Consider the following 19,858-nt stretch of genomic DNA (forward strand, 5'->3'; position numbering starts at 1 on the left):
CAAAGCTTACTAATGACATAATCCACATTCATGTGTGATACTTTTAGCATTCTTAAAACACGATCATATTATAAGAGGGCACGTCAATGCTAAAAATGTAACACCTTGTTTAGGTGATGCTGATTGCCTTAAGAGTGACGTATGAAGGATTATGTCTAAATATACTGCACCAGTAAACTTGAAACAGGAACATGCATTTTTTACAGTGCGCATATAACACTGAGATGCAGACATTTTACAGAATGGCCTGTGGATCCGTTCATCCTCATTCCATTACTTTAATGGATCACTGTGAAAAAATGCAGCTTTACATAATGCCAAATGAAACAAGCACGTGTTTAAATGTCAACTAAAGTAAAGTTTAGGTCTACATTAAATTCAATAAATTTCCATTATATTTATAATTGCTTCTGATCTGTTAACATTTACAGTTTTGGATCTCACCTCATGGAACATTTCCATTCCAGCCATCATTAGTATTGTGCTATTGTTAAGAACATAAGAGAGCCTTTGGTAGGGTGGCATGAAAAAACAAGTTGCAAGCATCAGCTTGGATGTGGTGCTAGCTGAAAATACAATTAATTTCTGCATATCTAGACAGATATTTATCTATTTACACCTCTCCCCAAATGCAGATGAATTTAAATTATGACAGTAACATGAAATCTGATATTATGATTGGACCTTTCAGCCAAAAAATGCTGCATCTTACCTGCAGCCCTTCAGTGCCCTCTACTGCTTTTAGCAACGGCCAAGAAGCAGATAGAACTTCAAATGTCGTCAATTGGAGAACATGCCCCCCTCTGGATCGAAAGTAGAGAGGCAGCCGTTCAAATGCACACAGCAGGCAGACACCAACTGTGAGACAAACTGGGCAATATGGAGCTAATGGCAAGATGTCATTCTTTTGTAACCTGGCTTGATTTTTTTCATTAGTGTGACCAACATGGAGACTCTTCAGTCAAAAAATGGTTTGGAGGCCATGCTGTTTATTTTTATAACTAAGCGGGGAACTAGCAATCCATTCTCAGTAATCTGTAAATTATATGTTATATTGTCCCACATTCTGTCAACCAGTGATAATTACGATATATAGAAGCTTTGTAACAGGATATCAGACTTTGAAGTGCATTCGTATAGAAGCCCAAAGGTTCAAATATCTGGATCTGACAGAATGGCTTTTTGAACAATAGTCAGGTCAGAGCTAAAAATATCAACATCCTGTATTTTTACTGTCATTAGTTCCCTCAAGAACTGCGTCAAATAAGATTAAGAGTAATGAGCTTAACTTCGGCAGGCCCAAAGTCAGATCTCAGCCCGGAGCGCCATAAGAACATCTTCCAAAGTAATATGGACACCGTTTGTTTTGTTCTAGTCACTGCTTTGGTGTTGAATCGAGCAAACGGCGTCTCATCGTTCTGCGTGTCCGGATGCTTCTGCACGGATGATGCTTTCGGACGGTAAGCTGATTTCTCAGTGTGTCCGATCTGGCGAGCCGAGTCAGATCTTAGCGTGTCAGTAGGTTACGGTCTGTCGCTTGACTGATTAATCTGCGACATCCTTACCCTTTGTTATATTCCAGGGTTTTTGACATTATATATATATATATATATTTATTTATTTATTTTTTACAGTTTTGTACATATGTAGGGTCTTTATCTGTTTGCAATTTGGAAAGCATTTTCAGGGGATAAGTTTGCTGAAAAATCCCTTTTTTTTTTTTTTTACCAAAATTAGTACATAACCCCTGAATAAGTACATAAACCCTGTTTACCAGACACTTCAGTTCATGACTATTTTAGTGTAGGTTCCTATATGTTCCTAGAATGGATTTAGACATCAAAGAAAGATGAGGTAACCATTATCTCTTACTGACACTGCACCAAAACTCTTCACTCACATTCATTCATCAATACCTTGCATAGACTGTGTATGAAACAAGAAAGCGATCACTGGAAAGTGATCATTTCAATTTTGCGCTAACATGCTCTTCACCGTGCATGTGAACACGATGCTAAAAACATTTAGCAAGTTTTTAAACCTGATGAGATAATATTGAGAAGGGTTTTTTGTACGGTTTTACTTTTCCTTGTCACAAAACTGTCGTTTATTGTATGTTTGTTTGAGTATAGAGTTTATAATGGTTTATACCGAGTGTCCATTTTCCACAATTCTTTCCTTTATCAGGTCCCTGCTTTGTATGGAAACCTCCCTGGGAAGAATCCCAGACAACATCCCCAGTGAATTCATCAAGATTCGTATAGAGAATTCACATCTGACCGAAATTCCACAGGGTTCCTTCTCCAGGGTCGGGGGTCTGGAGTTTCTCTGGCTTAACTTCAACAACATCACCCTAATGAACATCAAAAGCCTCGAGGGTCTAAAAAACCTAACAGAACTCAGGCTCCAGGGTAACAAGTTGCGTTCCATTCCATGGGCGGTATTCCAGGACACGCCCAGCCTGAAAATTCTGGATCTGAAGCACAACCGGCTGGATGTCCTACCGGAAAACGCACTACGATACCTGCCAAGTCTGACCTATTTAGATCTATCCTTCAATCAGCTTACGGTTATCTCGAGAGATGTCTTCATCAACTGGCCCCTCTTTCACACGCAAAGACCAGGAAGAAAAGAGGAAAACAGTGCCAACGTTGTCCTGGCACTTCACGACAATCCCTGGTTGTGCGACTGCCGTCTGAAGGGTTTTGTGGAGTTTGTCAAGTCTATCAGCCCTCCTCTCATCCTTATGAACTCTTACCTGACCTGTGCTGGCCCCAGTTCCAGAGCAGAAAAGTTCTTCCATGAGGTGGAGCTGAGAACATGCATGAAGCCAGAAACATCCATCCCTGAGCACAACATCACAATGCCACTTGGGGCTAACGTAACCCTCAGATGTATGGTGAGGGCCCGGCCTGAGCCAGCTGTGCGCTGGACATATAGTCTGAAGAACATTAGAGGGTTTACAGGTGAGCTTTACATTTTTTAAATCTCTCCAGTATCTGTGAACTGTGTAATTGCACTAAAAGTTGATGTCCTTAGTCCACTAAATCTAATTTTGACGACTCAAAGTTTTGGTTCTACAGAACTACACTGATTTCATGTCTAGTACCAGTTAAACAATTAGTCAACTGGCTAAGCATATTGAGTCCCAGAACCAGCACGTAAGGGGGTGGACAGCTCTAGACTGTATCGAACATAAATGGAGCAATAATAAAAGAAAACAAATAAAGTAAAAAGTGACACATAATCCAAATGAACATCAAAAGCCTTGAGGGTCTAAAAAAAAACAGTGGTGGCCTAGCAGTAAAGGAAGCAGACCAATAATCGACCAATAAGGTTGCCGGTTCGAATCCCGGTCTGCCAAGGTTAGGGTTAGGGTTAGTGCCACTGAGCAAAGCACCGTCCCCACACACTGCTCCCCGGGCGCCTGTCATGGCTGCCCACTGCTCACTCAGGGTGATGGGTTAAATACAGAGGACAAATTTCACTGTGTGCACCGTGTGCTGTGCTGATGTGTCTCACAAGTGAAAATCACTTCTCTTTCACTACATTCACTAAATAACAGAAAAAAAAAAAAACAGATTTGCCAAATGAAGGTAAGAAAACAATTCGAAAAGTGCTGTTGGTTTTAATTTTTGGAATAGATGCTTGCACCAGAGGATTTCAAAGTTCCTATATCTATCTATATTGTGTACAGTGGAAAAGCTTCCTAATGTTTGCTTTCCTCCCTTGTTAATCCCGGGTGCAGTGGCCCAGATGCAGGTGGATGAGGACACCATTATATCTCAACTCATCATCCCATCCCTTCATCTGGCAGATCGCGGAGTCTACACCTGCACCGCCAACAACTTCATTGGCAACGCCTCTGTAGCTATCACGGTCCACATAAAGTCCCAGAACGCCTCTGCGGTGGCCTTGCCTCCTTTCCCTTTGGCGTCGGCTGAAGAGAATGTTTACATCGACTTCCGCATCGCCAAGCAGACAGTGTACGGAATCACAGTCGAGTGGTACGCCATCACCGAGAACCCGGCCGAGACGTGGTACACCATCCACTTTGGCCGCTACAACTCCCCCAAGAAGGAGATGATCTACGTTGGGCCCGGCATCAACAGCTACTCCGTCAGCGACCTGCTTCCCGTCACCAAGTACGAAGTGTGCGTGGCGCTGAAGAACCAGCCCCCGCGAGACGGCCAGTGCGTCGTCTTCATGACGGGCAGCAACGTCAACGAGCTGGAGCAGCGCGAGCGGCTCATCCACATCATCGTGATCGTGTGCGCCATGGTGCTGGCCGTGCCGGCCGGCATGTACGCCTGCACCACGGAGACCCGCTTCAGCTGCTGCCGGCACTGCGCGGAGGTGTACAGGCGCCACCGGCGGCGGGAGGGCAAGGGCGACAAAACCGGCGAGGAGAGGCAGGGCACGTTCGACAGCCTGCAGGCCGCCAGCGACGAGGCCCTGTGCCGCGACTCCGCCGAGGACGGACGGAGGAGGAGAACGTCCGAGGACCGAACGCAGAGGGGCACGCAGAACAGTGCTCAGCTTTATTAGCTCCTGAACGACTTCCCTTTTCTACTCGTTTCCGTAGAGAAGCCGTGCTGTTCCATAGTCTTCGGTGAACGTGAGGGCTGTAGAGAATAGCTGCCTTTCGAGGAGTCACGTGACCTTTTCTTCCCGTTTCAGTGGAAGGCTATTATTGTCACTACAGATGTTGTATTGTGTATTCACAGTGTGTACAGTATTGTTGTGCATTTTGCTTTAAACGTAAATTTGATACCTGTTTGTGTTCAGTTCTTGTTTTGTGGGAAACCGTGTGAAACATTTTCTGATCATTTTAATTACAGACACAAAAATGTAAACTATATTATTATTAGTGATCTTGAAGAATGGGCATTTATAGCCTTCACATGTTAAAACAATATGAATGCAATGCACACTGAAGATATCATGAACTGAATAATTCCAGCTTCTTCATATGCAACCACAAATCTAACAATGAACAGGAGAGGCTCACTCCCGAGAATAGACAGAAGGTCAAGAGATACAATTAAGACAAAATAATCCAGGACAGGAACTTGAATGGACTGAGCTCCATTCATCAGAGAGCAGGGGTTTAGTGGGTTAATCCCGAGTGTAGGTTGAGTTAAAGAATTTAGAACCAGAGACGTCATCAGTACACAACTTCGGCTATTAAAACGGCTATTACTGTCAGAGTTCATCCCAAATCACTGGATTACTCTAGGAGAAAAACTGTATTTTTCTAATAAATTTGCAAAAAAGCATTGCTAGTCTTCGATCAATAACAACAACAGAGTTACAGTTGTTCCTTTGTTTTCTCAACACTTTATAAGACATGAGAATTGTTCATTAATGTCACATACACAGGTTCGCCAATCAGAATGCTTGATTGACGGGGGAATTGTTAAATCACCTACAGTCATCCCTTCTAAAACTTCCTCAAACATCTTGTTATTTCGTGATTTCCTAAACCTCTTTGCCTAATGTCCCTGAAACCAGTGGGGAAGCCATTTGCTCTCTTGTTTCTATGATTTTCAAGTTCAGAGACAATAATTAGGTTGCATTTAATTTTGAATGTTTATTGAAAATGATATAAAGACAAATAAAAAGACATCACTGGCAAGAGAATTCAGTTGAACATGAAACATTCACGGTGCCTTTGCAAAAAAAAAAAAAGGTGTATGAAATAAAACCTCAGATTAGTTGAAAAAAGGAAGCATCTTATCATTTATGTACATGATTAGAATGTTCTGAAAACCCTAAAGCAAGCCCTAATTACTGAATGGGTTTTGTTAATTATGTAGTAGACTGTTTTCATGCTAAGCATGAAACTATTTAACTGCAGTGACATGCATGGCAATTATTTAGAGCTGAGTGATCATAGAAACTTGCAGTCCCAATATAAACATTTATGTAGTCAGGACTTTAAAAAATTTGCATATGACTGTAATACAGCCTAATTACTACTGTTATCTACACAATTTGCTGCCCCCCGTACTGTTGTAATTATGTAATTGTTTGAAACAATTGTAGGTTTTAATTGTTGTTGTTATTATTGTTGAATTTGAATAATAATATCTGTACAGAATGACATCAATGAGCAGTAGACAATATGTGATTTTCATCACAGAACTCCTCACTGAAACTCCTGAAGATGGCAGTGCAGATCTCAGTCCTTAGCTCCTCGCTAAGCTGTCTTCTCATTGGTGGACAGAGTCTTCCATTCCTTTGTGTTCCAGAAGGCTCATGTCATTGTGACAGAATGGAGTCTTACCAGTTTACACAGCTCTAACTCCTCCACCAGCATTAATGTCGCATTAACGTTTGGAGAAGAAATCAGAAAATTGGACGGCTGGACTTTAAATCCCATAACGATCATCACGGAATCACGGGAGACACAATGGTACACATGCAATATACAAACTTCAGACACATCCATATTAAGAGTTCCTTCAAATTGTTTTTCTGGTCCTTTATGCATAACTCACCATTGCCGAAACTACAGAAGCCTTAAAAAATGCCTTAAGGAACAAAAGAAGAGTTTCTGGAAACAGCAGTCAGTCCACTGTATTTGCAGTAAAGTGGCAGTCCCCAATAGTACCCGGATTGTTTAAATAAATATATACATGGGTTGAGGGATTCCTGCTGTGTGGAAATGTAAAAAAAAATTGAGTAAAGAGTTCAATTCTGGCATCATCATCACTGGTCCTTTGTTTTGACACGTTCATCAGTAACCTGAATTCATTCAGCAGTAGCCTTGATTCGCTTCTAAGATCTTCTGTTCCAGCTTCATCTTCAATTCTGACACAAGAGCGTTGCTCACACTGTTCTCTGTGTTGCGCCTAAACTTCTTCGAACCCTTGGAAGACAGTGTCCCAGAGATGGTGGGCACTGTCCCCATCCTTTCTCCATACTTTAGGTTGGACATGGGAGGAGGGGGCAGCTTTGGGGCGCTGGGGGGTGGGAATCCACCCCGGGGGCTGTTGTTGTTCAGGCTGATGTTGTGGTTCTTGCCTTCAGGGTCCTCCACCACAAACCTGTTTGAGGAGTCTGGCCAACCGAAAGGTTTCTTGAAGTTGAGGTTCCACTGGCACCGATCCCGAGGCCTCCTCCGGATGATGCGCCTCGAAGGCATGATCCTGTTCGACTTTGAATTGCGCAAGTACATAGCCGTAGAGATCAAGACAGTCATGACTACCATAACGCTAATGAACCCAGCCATCGCGCCTAGAGCTTTGAGCGGGTTCTCTCTACTCTGCATTAAAAAGGCCGCCACCGGCCCCTTGAGCAAGGTCTGTAAAAGAGCACAAAGAGAAGACTTCAATCAGGGCCACACACCGTACATTCCACACGCCTAAGACGAATTCAGCACTAAACAAGCAGGGGAGCGCCAGGCAATGCTACCCACAAACACACACACACACACACACACACACACACAAGAGCGGTGTTCCAATTCCTACTGCCTGGCTCAGGTCTGAGCATGATTCTCACAAAAGTAGCTAGAGTTTCACAAAAATGTTCATCTCAGGAGTCCAAATGAAGGTCATAGGCAGTCACAGTGAACTGAAATTTGACATTTCCCCTCTAACATGGTCATTTTAGGAGATCCCTAAGGATTATGATAACTGCAATGACGTTGTTTACTTATGACCTTTCCACTTTTGCAGAAACTTTTGTGAGAATCACCTTCTCTGGTTGTGGAGTATTTTCCAAGTGTATCGCTGTCAGCCATTTCCTGACTACACAGACTGTAGACTGAGGACAGGGATTGCAGGTCAATGCATATTATGGAGGGAAGTTTCATGGGTTTGGTTGTTGATGCCCTCAGTGCACACTCTTCAGGGAAAGGGAAACATCTGAGGCCAGTGGCGTCATGGTGGAACGGGCTGATGATGGCACATTAACTCATCTCAACTGCATACGGGAAAGGGTGGGTTCTTAGGCAGGCGCTAAACATGGACGCTGTACAGTTAATTATAAATATCAATAAGGCTATTCAAAACAGATAAACCTGAGATTTTTGAGATTTCAGTCTCTTGTGTAAGGGCTGGGACTAATGTGATATATACTGTGCTCCAGTACTCTTTTACAGACAAAAATAGTTTTCTCGGATTTGTGCGTTTCTGAGAGATATCTTAAGGAACCATAGAAAATTCTAGTGTGGGGAGCAGCTGTCAAGGCTGCTGCCTGCGAATGATCTTTCTGATTGTGATCTTGGGGTTGACCCGTGCCCTGCGTAGGGCGCTCCAGTATATGAGGGTGGAAATAAAGACTGTTAGTGAAAGGGTGAAGATGACAGAGCCTAAACATATTCCAAAAACTGTCCCCGGGTGCTTGCTGAGGCTCAGGAAGTAGGAAATTATTCGGTCTTTGACCTGAAAGCACAATACAAAACACAACAAGAAAGAAATTTTATGTAGCACACTGTCCACTGACAAAAATGTTAAGACCGGGAAGATACAAGGTGATGATGTCTAAATGAAACCTCTCAAAATGAAATAATGGAGACGGAACCACAAGGAACCCTTTGAGAAGATAGACCTGCCACGCTTTGGTTTGCTTTCTTGTCAAAGCATTGCTGGCTACTCTATGCTCTCTAGGCTGGCGTCCAAAATGGCGTTGACTTACTGCCTCTGTAATGTCGATCTTCACCACTGCCGTAGTGCTGAACGAGGGGTTGCCACGGTCACGTGCCTGCACCACCAGTGACCATTTGCAGTCTTTGTGTTTGGTGATGTTGTGCACAATGTCCAGGGACTTGACGAATGGCTTGAGCTTGATCTCACCCGTGTCCGTGTTGATTTCGAAGATGTTGTCTGGGTCGGCCTTCATTATTGAGTACTCAATCACGTTATTGGGTTCTTCAGCATCATCGTCCAGAGCCTAACCACACAAAAAACCCCAGAACCATTTTCGTTTCTCACATCGACCAAACCTTAGATATTAGAACAATACATTTTTATCATTGATTGTCCTCCATACTGACCTCTATTTTTATTGGAGCTCCGATTACCATGGTTTTCTCAACAAAGTCCTCACTGAACTCTGGCGAATGGTCATTGAGGTCCAGGACAGTGACAAAGACCTCGGCCAAGCTATACTTCCCCTCTGAATCCTCAGCCTTCACATAAAAATTGTATTTGGATTTCACCTCTGCATCCAGTGTGGCCCAAGGCTGAGTGTAGATGATGCCAGAGGTGGGGTGGATGAGGAAACTGGAACACAAATTATTAAATAATGAATAATTGTTGTACTATTTGGAGTTAGATTGTGTTGTGTTACATGCAGACAGGGGCAGCAGTGGCCTAGTGGGTAACACACTTGCTTATGAACCAGAAGTCCACACCATCACAGGTTCAAATGACACTTACTACCATTGTGTCCCTGAGCAAGACACTTAACCCTGAGTGTCTCCAGGAGGGCTGTTCATGTAACTACCTGTAAGCTTTTGATATATGCAATTCATGAAATAACTGATGGTGCCTAATTCACCGGTTTTAGGTACATAACTCCACATGAGTTCATTCATAGTTTTGATGCCTTCAGTGAGAATCTACCAATGTAAATGGTCATGAAAATAAAGAAAACACATTGAATGAGAAGGTGTGTCCAAACTTTTGGCCTGTACCGTGTAGACTTGAATTTCCAAGGGAGTGAATTAGCACCTGCTTGTAATTTAACTACACAATCATGAATGAATGTAAAGTGTCTATGAAATTACAAAATTAACCTGTACTCTGATAGTACAATATTCATATCTTCTATAAAAAGAAATTGCACATAATACAGTAACATCATAAAAAAACAATGCTTATAAATGTACTACTTCTGATTTCTTTTGCCTACATTGCAAACAATGGAACAACAGACATTAATCTTTTTGAATAGTGAAAAATACAGTAATAATTACTATTTCATTATTTTACATTTATACCATTAATATTTCAACACCAGACAATGCAACGCCGCAAAAAAATCCCAGCCATGGTGCCATCACAGTACCACCTTGTCCCATGACACGCTGACACTGGACTGTAAACATTTCCCTCCGCCCAAATCAGAGCCATCTCTGTGTCACCTTCAGCATTCTCCTTGTGAAAATTCACGCGCTGCATGGTATTTGTCAGGATTCACACGTTTATAATTTGACTCCTGCGTCAGGAGTGAAAGTGGAGCATAAATTTGCACTTTTCCCTCCACCGCGCTCTGCCCGCTTTAGAGGGTGTTCGTACCTCCAGCTGTCGCGCTGCTCGATAATTGGCCCCCTCCACCGCAACGAGGCCTGTGAGTCTATTTTTGCCTGACCAATCCAATTAGAAGATTAGCTGGCACCTTGCTGATATTTCTAAGTAAGCCGTTTGTGTCGGGAAGGGGCGCAGGCCCAAAGCAAGCTCAGGTTGACCACGGCTTCACTCCAGGCAAAGCACCCAAATTCACCCCACATGCCCCTCCCTTCCAGAGATGAGCCTCCCCTCTCCTAATGACACACATAAAGGTTCTCCAAAAAAAAGTCGACCTACAATCTTTTAAACCTTTATAAACAATATAATTTCGCCTTAAAATCCACAGCCTGGAATGTAAATACGGTGCACCGTATTTAAAAATGTACAAAACTGGCATTCTTACAAAACTGGCATCTGTGGTATCTAGACTCTTATTGTAAAATATTCGGTGAGAAAACGTTAGTAATTAGTGTACATACCATTTATTTAACAGGTAATAACTGTTATAAATACAGAATATAACTATAATCTTTCCCTGCAGGTACTGTACAGTTTTCATGTAATAATGCTTAAACATACATATTTTATCGTGGTAATTACAGTTTAAATTTATACACTTAACACCACAATATGCGGTACGATATTACACTCTTTGCTACGAGAGCCTTATATTTACAGTCTGGTGGGCTGGAAATACAGCAGACCTACACAGCCACTTTGGCGGTGCCTAACCGCACACTAAACTGTATTTAACTCCCATGTAACGCACTGCTCAACATGCAGCATTAACTATTAACATCCAACCTACTAATTTCCCTGAACATTTACTTTCCCTCTTAGTCTAGCTCTCTCAGCAACCGCAAGGCATTCTGGTACTATTATTATGGTATTGCACTGTAATAAAATGGCTCAGATTTTTGAAGGTGAAATACTGTATAATACCAATAATTTTATAAATGCAGTATTTTGCAGCATATTGTGCATGAATTATATTTTATACTCGCAAAAACTGTCATTTTAATAGTAATAGACAGTAACTTACACGGCGAAAAATAGATTAACAAATTAAAGTTTTTTAGAGTATATTTACTCTAAAAATCATTTACAGTTTTGTACTGTAGATTGATTTTGGTTGTTCTTTAACTGCATGTGTAACAGCCTTGTTCAATATGTAGACTTACATTGCAATTAATGGTAATATACCTTTATTGAGCTGTTTTTGGATGTTTCATAAAGTAAAATTTGTGAAACATTCCTGTATTTTAATAAGAGAATTTCACTGTCGATTTGACAGCAATTTAAAATTGTCGTAAATACACCTTCGATATTAAACAGTATTTCACTGTTAAAATCACAGACACTTTTTACCGTGTACTCAAAAGGTACATAATGATCAATCACACCAGAAACTAGAGCCAAATAACTGAAGCAAATAAGTGTGTTTGAGGGGACCTGGTCTAGACCCATCACGTTGAGCACCAAGGGATTACATAAACATCAAAAGCCTGGTGTCATTGGGATGTCAGCTCTGGATAAATTATCATCACATTAGAATAAACGATGTTGCATAAGCAATTGCATCCTGCCGCATTCGCAGGGGCAGACATGACTGATGCGTGAACCTATACTCACAGATCTGCTCCCGTTCCGTAGATCGAGTACTTGACCTCCCCCCACAGTCCTGAGTCAGGGTCTGTAGCCTGAACAACAACAAGGACAAAAAAAATTATTTTAAGTGTATACATTCAAAAAACCGAAGTGAAGGTCAAAGCCCACTCATGTAAGTTCAAATTTTACTTTGCCAGAACAACTGCAATTATTCTATTGTTGCGTGGGTTAAGCCGTGAACCAAGGTCACACGAGAAACCATTTGGCTAAAGTGAGGATTTGCAGGAAACAATCTTCTTGTTTTTTTTCATCTTTTTGTATTCTGTTTTCTAGTTACAAGATAGTTTTCAAAATCCTAAAAGACATATATCATTCTTATTTTTATTAATATTATCTGAATCATCGATTCTCCCAATGAATCGGGCAGATTTAGGGCAGTGGTGGCCTAGCGGTTAAGGAAGCGGCCCCGTAATCAGAAGGTTGCCGGTTCGAATCCCGATCCGCCAAGCTACCACTGAGGTGCCACTGAGCAAAGCACCGTCCCCACACACTGCTCCCCGGGCACCTGTCATGGCTGCCCACTGCTCACTCAGGGTGATGGGTTAAATGCAGAGGACAAATTTCACTGTGTGCACCCTGTGCTGTGCTGCTGTGTATCACATGTGACAATCACTTCACTTTAAAAGAACTTTATAAGATTTAAGCAACTCACAGTCACAGAAACGACGTTGGAGCCTCCCGGCGAGTTCTCCGCGACCCTGGCGATGTAGTACTCGGTGGAGAACTTGGGAATGTTGTCGTTGGTGTCCAGGAGGTTGATGACAATGTCAGCGGTGGCGCTGAAGCGTTCAGGGGTGTCGATCTCAACAGCTAGAAGCTATGAGACAGAAGCAAGAAGGAGCTAAAAAAGCAATACCTTTAACACGATTTCAATTTTCAATTACATCAATTAGTTCTATAATTTATAACATAAATAATGTATAAGTTCATTGACAGATAATGCATGAAAACTTAAAATTTTAAATATGGTGCAATGGTACAATATTCTGGTACCTTGAATGATATGAACTGGTACTTCTCATAGTCGATGGCAGAAGAGTTCTCAACGATGATGGTGACCTGCGCTTCGTTGAGAACTGTCTGAGGGACGACCCGGAGAACTCTGCCAGGGCCCACCAGCCTCAATTTAAACTTAGCATTAGCTCCCTGCACAGGAAGACGACTGGATTTTAGACATGGCCTCACCGAAGCTACATCACTAACGCCATTAAAGACCGAGAACAGAGCCCAATCAACTACAAAACCTCTGTAAATGATGTACCAGTAACTGTTGGTGGGAAAATAATCTAAAAGCACTCGATTTCAGTGCAGCAGCTGGTGTGTATTTTATTTTTTTTAATATTGCCTTTATTACCAGCTGTCCAGGAGTCACAGCATAACAATTTGCTGAATGGGGAGGCTATTTTAATGTTCACTTCTGACCCATAACAAACAAACAGACGCACACACACACACACACACACACACAAGAACCGAGAGCAGCCTTTTTGCTGGCATTTATGTAATCATATTTTTTTCAGCGCTGATACTGGGATGTAATCTCCATTATGATGATCCCATCTGGCTGCACCAGAAGGTAAAATCTCAACTCTTCAGGAAATCTGATGATTTTTTTTTTTACCTCTGCGTACCTGTTTAACATGTTCACAATTTCTTGCATTGTTATTGGATGATAGGAGCTCTGACACTGTATAAACATCATGTATAACCTGTCAACACTTTACATGGGGATGCGATTCTGCTTATTACTGATGTTGCTTAGCAACATATCAGTGTTAGATTATAGAGCTGTTTCTGCAGAAGCTTTTTGTCTTGCATCTTTATTGTCTTGAGGGCTATTAACAGTTAAACTATTGTCATGTTATAGATTTCAGACCCTGTATTCTGATCTGCAGCAAGATGTTGTCATTATGTAATCTTCATTTTATTTTGCATACAGAAATCAATAGCAGTTATTCATTTTGTGCACCAAACTGACATCAGCACCTTCATTTTCAGACTGACGGCTGGATGAGGACAGAAGATCATTTTGTTAAGAATTTGTAATTCCTTTCTCAAATTTTTCTTTTTTCTTTAATGTGATTATCCAATCCAGTCTAAGATTCTTTCAAATTTTTATGTCTGAATTTTTATGTCTGAATGTACTGCCCTTGCAAAAATGGTGGGAGTCATTTACTACAGAATACACCCACACACGCAGAGTATGTACCTGGTCCGAATCATTGACGGTGATCTTGAGTCCTCGAAGAATCTCGCCCTCTGATGGGTGTTCATACATGGTCAACTCAAATCGGTTCTGGGGACCGTTCTCGCCGTAGAATGTTGGCGGGTGGTTGTTAAGGTCCACCACCCGGACGGTCACCATGGTGGTGGTGTAGTCCAGCTCCTTATTGTCTGGGCTAACTTCTGAGGCCTGGACGATCAGGACAGAGCTTTGTTACGTATTCAATACTTTTTTTTGAAAAAATAACAACGATATTCAAATCAAGGATTCATATTATGTTCATGTGCTTTTACCTTGACTTTAAGCTCAAAAAGCTCATTCCTCAGATGCATTGGGTCAGCTTGGAGACTGATGCAGCCACTGCTGCTGTTCATACTGAAGATCCCATCACTTCCTGTGGCACAAAGTTCAAGTCCATTTAACAAACTAATGAACATTCCTTGTGCGCAAAAAGAAAAGGATTAGTTCATTACAATTTACCGTTCACAATGGAGTACTGAATAGGGTTTGGGTTGCCTTCATCCCCATCCTTGGCAAAGACAGTAAAGATTTCTGAGCCCTGAAGACAAACAGTAGACAGTGCAATGTTGTCCTTCCGTGTGTTAACCAGCTCTATCAACACAGTGGCTGCGTCATGAACCCTGAATGCAGTTTGGCATTAAAATACTCACAGGACCGGACACCTCGTACACGTAACCGAAGTACGGCGTTCCCACAAACATGGGCGGTGTGTCCTGAGCATCGAGCACGTTGATGGTGATAGTGGCAGAGGAGGACATCACCTGGTACTGCCCATTATACTTGCCTCCTCCGTCCTGCACCAGGGGATTAAGATACAGGCATATGGGCACTTAAGGGCATTAAATGCAGGATAAAGTAAATGTGCTTTAGGCCTGAGGATGACAACATTGCCATTTTGTAAACACAGTGCTGAGCAACCCATGGGGGCCACCAAATGCATGAAGGGATGAGTAAATTCATTCATTTAGGAGCATCAAATATGCACTTCACATCTCACACGAGATGTAATCAGTCTAACCTTGGCCACCACAGTGATGAAGTGGGTCCTGGTGGTCTCATAATCCAGCTTCTCGCCTGGCTTAATGCGCAGGATCCCGCTGTGACTGTCTATGGTGAATTTGGTAAATGGAGAGCTCTGGAGAAAAAAGCAACAAAAAAACAACCTTCACATTCTGCACAATTAAAGATGTTGGTAAGTCAGTGAGAACAGGGCTACAGCATAATGGTGCACAAAACACAGTGCATAAATGCAAATAAAAATCTTTATGAGAGAAACATAAGATCGAGTCTAATCTGATGAGAGTGATTTTAATAATATTTTTGTATTAAATAGTTCGAAACCTTTAGTATTTTAAGGTTGAATCTCCTCATGCTTTGGAAGGCGATGGACAGGTGACAAAAGCTTTTTATTCTGCACAGTCATTTTCTGAAACTGGGCACGAAAGCACTGGTACTTTGCAAGCTTCACAGTTGCCACGTGAAAAGCACTGGCTAATGTCTGATGGCAGCCAAAGGCAAACATAAGCCGCAGTTAAGCCCTCAGCACCTCACTCAAATGTAATTGAAATTTAATCCAACGAAGTGGCAGCACATTTTTCACAGACAGCATTTCGTAGGTATAAATTGGTCCTCCGGAGGCCTCAGAGGGTTAATTCACAGCCTTGTCAGTAACTAACATAATAAATCCCTCAAGGGTGTGAAATGCTGCTATGCTGCTATTTGGACAGATTCGAATGCCCTGTTTTTTTTTTTACACAACCTCAGATGTGTCTTTAGCTTTGTTCTATAATGTAAATAACCATAAATGATTAGGTGTGTCAAAACTTTTGACTGGTAGTGTACTTCAGTTCTGCCTTGACAGAGCTGCAATGACATCCAATATCAACTTAATGGAAAGAACATGTTCGTTTAGTCTTTTTTTCCTGTGAAATAAAGCCTGTCCATTAACATCCGCATCTGTATTTGATTTTTTTTCAGAAAGGTAACTGTAGGTAACATCATCATGTTACATGCCAACCCTGGGGATGATGACAACCAGTATTATCGTATCGTTGGTAGTCTCACACTGTTTTACACAGAAGTGCTACCTGCCCCACTTTTGGTCTGTTTGCATCTCGTCACCTTACGTAAGAAAAACATTTAATTACATTTTTTTTTTCATTCTTGAAATGTCTCAGATATCATTGATCTTTATGTACCTAGTTGGCCCACTAATGCATGCAGGGAATAGGATTTTGCAGGAAAGTTCACCCCCCCACCACAGCGTATTTTTTCCATCCCTGTGTTCCCTATTATGATGACTTCTGTTGCATGAAACCCAGTGTGAAAGTGTGATCTGGATGAAGGATCTGGATCTGCTGTCCCAGTCCTGTTCTACAGACAGGCTGAGGAAGTCCTTCATATGCCTGGCCATGCGGTTTTATAACACCTCCCTGCGGGGGGGAGATGAGACGCTTCTGGGTGTGATGTTGCCACTGTCAACGTTCTTCATAGATGTCTGGACTTGTGTTTGCTGGCTACTTTAGGTCGTTTTTTTTTATATATGTTATATTATTCAATGTTTATGTCATTTATTACTCTGGTTCAAATTTGACATTTTGAGATATATTTTATAATACCTTCAGTATTCAGTATTTGCATCTCCATTATGCCTCAATGCCTTTTATAGTGTCCTTCTGCTGATTGATACACACAATACACAATATTGGGATCAATAATTTATAATTCTACGAACCGATCTCTATCTGGAGGTATAAATGAGGACACCAACAGCTCCGAGGTCTTACAAGGATGTTACCTGCAGGAAGTAGGAGACGCTGCCTCCAGAACCCATGTCTCTGTCCACCGCATGCACTTTATACAGGCTGCTCCCCGCGTCCATGTCCTGAACAATAGAAAACACACGTCCCCTTATTATACTCATGCTAACCATCCAGTGTGAAGTTTGCTGTTGAGGTACATGATGTTTTTTTTGGTTTTATATTAAATCAGGATCCAGCGTTAAACAGCTGAACCTGAAACTGTGGCGCTTCTTTATGCTCTGCATCTTTTTAACCAGGCTTGACCTGTTCTCTGGGTGCGGAACAAAAGCAATGCATCTATTTTATGGGAAAAGTGAAGTTATTGTCATTGTGATACTGAGCACAGCACACGGTGCACACAACGAAATGCGCCCGGTGAGTGTTGTGTGGGGATGGTGCTTTGCTCAGTGGCACCTTGGCGGACCGGGATTCGAACTGGCAACTTCTGATTATTGGGCCGCTTCCTTAACAGTTTGGCCACCACTGCCCCAACACGATATGATAAAAAAAAATGTCATTCTTTTAATTCTGAAGATTTTGTCTCATGTTGAATTTGCAAGTCGCTGTTCTAATGCTCACCTCTGAAACGTCCACGATGAACGGCAGGTTGAGGAACTCAGGGGGCTCGTCGTTGGCATCTGTGACGAAGATTCTCACTTTCTCAACCACCTGCAAAGCATGTATAAGTAAAAAAAAAGTTAATTATGGAGAAAGGCCAAAACCTTTTTCTAATAATCTCTTCATCAAGTTCACCTTGTTCCTCCCGTCCGTGATGCTGACTAGAGCAGAGATCTCATCTTGAATCTGAACAAAACAGGAAGACACGAATCTGTTTTCTTCTCAGAAATGTACTGATGGTAGCCAACATATAACATGTAAATACATAAGGTATAATAATGAAAAAACTAAATGACATATAACGTGAATGCATAAGGTAAAATAATGATAAACTAAATGACATATAACGTGAATACATAAGGTAAAATAATGATAAACTAAATGACATATAACGTGAATACATAAGGTAAAACAATGAATAAAACAAATGACATATAACGTGAATACATAAGGTAAAATAATTAATAAGCTAAATGACATATAACGTGAATACCTAAGGTAAAATAATGAATAAGCTATATGACATATAAAGTGTGAATACATAAGGTAAAATAATGAATAAACTAAATGACACATTACATGAATACATAAGGTAAAATAACGAATAAGCTAAACGACATATAACGTGAATACATGAGGTAACATAATGAATAAAATAAATGACATTTAGAAGAGAGTGATACATATCATAGGCTCAAAACTCCATGCCTCTCACCTCTCTGTCCAGCGCTGTAATTAGACTGACGTTCCCTGACTTGGGGTCAGCTCTGAAGTACTCTTTGGAGCCCTTCTCAAAGGCCAGGCCATATCTCACCACGTCCCCCTCAGGGTCGGTCCCGTTGAGGATATAAATCTGCGTGCCTGAGCACCACAGACAACTTCATCAGTGTCAAGAGTTTGGATAGTTTTATGGCTAGCATGACTAAACCAGGTCACGTGATGCATCTTCACACCATCCTCAGCATCATCACACGCTCAACACACCAGTTCCAGCAAGAGCCGGCATTAATCTCGGCTCCACTCGTCCCCTCACACTCGCTTTCTTTCACACACACGTGGACTCTGAAACACTCACCAACAGGTGTGTCCTCCGAGATGCTGAACAAAGCCATGTTCCCGCTGAAGCTGTGTGGCCCATTGTCGTGGAAGAACGGGGCGTAGTCTGATCGACCTGAAAAAAATTATTTCCCATGCTGGGTGTTCAATGTAGCTGAAAACATCGATAATTTTATATTTTGCCACCGTAGATCACCGGAGAATAAAATTCACTTTTTGGTACAGTGAGGACAGCTCATCTTCATTACTCTTAGCCAACAGTGTGATTGACATGATATATCAATGGTATTTTTACATTTTATTGAAGAAGTACAGTATTTATGGCAAGTGTTTTTAGTAAATCTGTTCATGTTGTCAAACGATCACTTTATGGGTGCTCATCCGTATGAAAAATGATTTTAAAAAAACAACACTGTTCAGCGTAGAGTCTCACAGTCACAGTAAACATACATAAAAACACAACTGCTTTAATAAAGGAACAGTTTGGAATTAGAGGGGATGACCACTGAGGGGATTACCAAGGCAAGCAGAGTCCCCTCGCTGGGACACACAAACACAGACACACACACATATTCACTGAGACAAAGCCCATGGTGTGATGGTGCAGTAGACTCACCGAGGGAGAGGTGTAGCGAGAGGAGAAGCAGAGGGACCCCAGCGGCGGTCATCCTGGAGACGAAATCCGAGTCGCATGCGGAGGGCCGAGGGGCTCTCAGATACACACGCAGAGGCTTCTGCAGGAGTGCAAGGAGCTCGCCGGAGCTTCTCAGACTTTAATCCCGTGACGCATCCTCGGCTAACTCCGTGCGCACGCACACACACTCCTCACAGTTGTCTGTGCCTCGCTCGAGGATGAATCATTCCTCCTCAGCCCCATCATGCCCTCCAGACAGTTATCACTACACCCTCCCACGCACACCCTCCCCGCGGAACAAGTCACCTACTGCAAGGGGCTGGATCTCTGCAGCAAGGTGAGGCTCGAGGATCGAAATAAGATGGATCGACAAAAGCATGTTTTTTTTTTTTACATTTATCTTTACATTTGTGGCAAAATTACATTTACACCGTCAATCAAATGCTCTTATCCAGTAGTTACAGGGACAGTCCCCCTGGACACATTCCTTACTCAGGGACAGTAAGAGTAAGAGTGAAATGGTAGTAAGAGCAGTTTGAACCTTTGAGTGACTTTGAGGTGTTTGAGGTGGTCGGGTGTCTGTTCCCTCTGCAAA

The 19,858-nt window shown here is 42.0% G+C and overlaps 2 protein-coding genes across 3 annotated transcripts; one reads left to right on the forward strand and one right to left on the reverse strand.

Moving 5' to 3' along the window:
* The first annotated feature begins 1,303 nt into the window (after positions 1 to 1,303).
* LOC114795268 (leucine-rich repeat, immunoglobulin-like domain and transmembrane domain-containing protein 2) lies at positions 1,304 to 5,643 on the forward strand. The gene is made up of 3 exons (XM_028988249.1): positions 1,304 to 1,460; positions 2,188 to 2,966; positions 3,749 to 5,643. The coding sequence occupies exons 1-3, from the start codon at positions 1,351 to 1,353 to the stop codon at positions 4,546 to 4,548; spliced, it is 1,689 nt and encodes a 562-aa protein (XP_028844082.1). The 5' UTR covers positions 1,304 to 1,350; the 3' UTR covers positions 4,549 to 5,643.
* LOC114795266 (cadherin-related family member 1-like) lies at positions 5,579 to 19,450 on the reverse strand. 2 transcript variants are annotated; one of them, XM_028988245.1, is made up of 17 exons: positions 19,246 to 19,445; positions 18,649 to 18,744; positions 18,289 to 18,434; positions 17,709 to 17,759; positions 17,535 to 17,624; positions 16,952 to 17,038; positions 15,173 to 15,289; positions 14,805 to 14,948; positions 14,614 to 14,692; positions 14,427 to 14,527; positions 14,119 to 14,322; positions 12,903 to 13,055; positions 12,562 to 12,726; positions 11,874 to 11,941; positions 9,005 to 9,233; positions 8,647 to 8,901; positions 5,579 to 7,309 (listed from the first exon to the last, which is right to left on the reverse strand). In XM_028988245.1, the coding sequence occupies exons 1-17, from the start codon at positions 19,295 to 19,297 to the stop codon at positions 6,761 to 6,763; spliced, it is 2,586 nt and encodes an 861-aa protein (XP_028844078.1). In that variant the 5' UTR covers positions 19,298 to 19,445; the 3' UTR covers positions 5,579 to 6,760. The 2 variants fall into 2 exon arrangements, with proteins under 2 accessions (XP_028844078.1, XP_028844079.1); XM_028988246.1 differs by having other exon boundaries at positions 7,167 to 8,393; positions 19,246 to 19,450.
* Positions 19,451 to 19,858: the final 408 nt, after the last annotated feature.

Source organism: Denticeps clupeoides, chromosome 8, assembly GCF_900700375.1.
Source record: "Denticeps clupeoides chromosome 8, fDenClu1.1, whole genome shotgun sequence".
NCBI classification, from domain to species: Eukaryota; Metazoa; Chordata; class Actinopteri; order Clupeiformes; family Denticipitidae; genus Denticeps; species Denticeps clupeoides.

Coding starts and splice junctions, on each gene's coding strand:
- LOC114795268 (XM_028988249.1), top strand. CDS start 1,351: ATGGACACCGTTTGTTTTGTTCTAGTCACTGCTTTGGTGTTGAATCGA. Junction 1,461..2,187: donor ACGGATGATGCTTTCGGACG/GTAAGCTGATTT, acceptor TTCCTTTATCAG/GTCCCTGCTTTGTATGGAAA. Junction 2,967..3,748: donor GAACATTAGAGGGTTTACAG/GTGAGCTTTACA, acceptor TCCCGGGTGCAG/TGGCCCAGATGCAGGTGGAT.
- LOC114795266 (XM_028988245.1), bottom strand. CDS start 19,297: ATGACCGCCGCTGGGGTCCCTCTGCTTCTCCTCTCGCTACACCTCTCC. Junction 17,625..17,708: donor TCACGGACGGGAGGAACAAG/GTGAACTTGATG, acceptor CATGCTTTGCAG/GTGGTTGAGAAAGTGAGAAT. Junction 17,039..17,534: donor TCATCGTGGACGTTTCAGAG/GTGAGCATTAGA, acceptor TCTATTGTTCAG/GACATGGACGCGGGGAGCAG.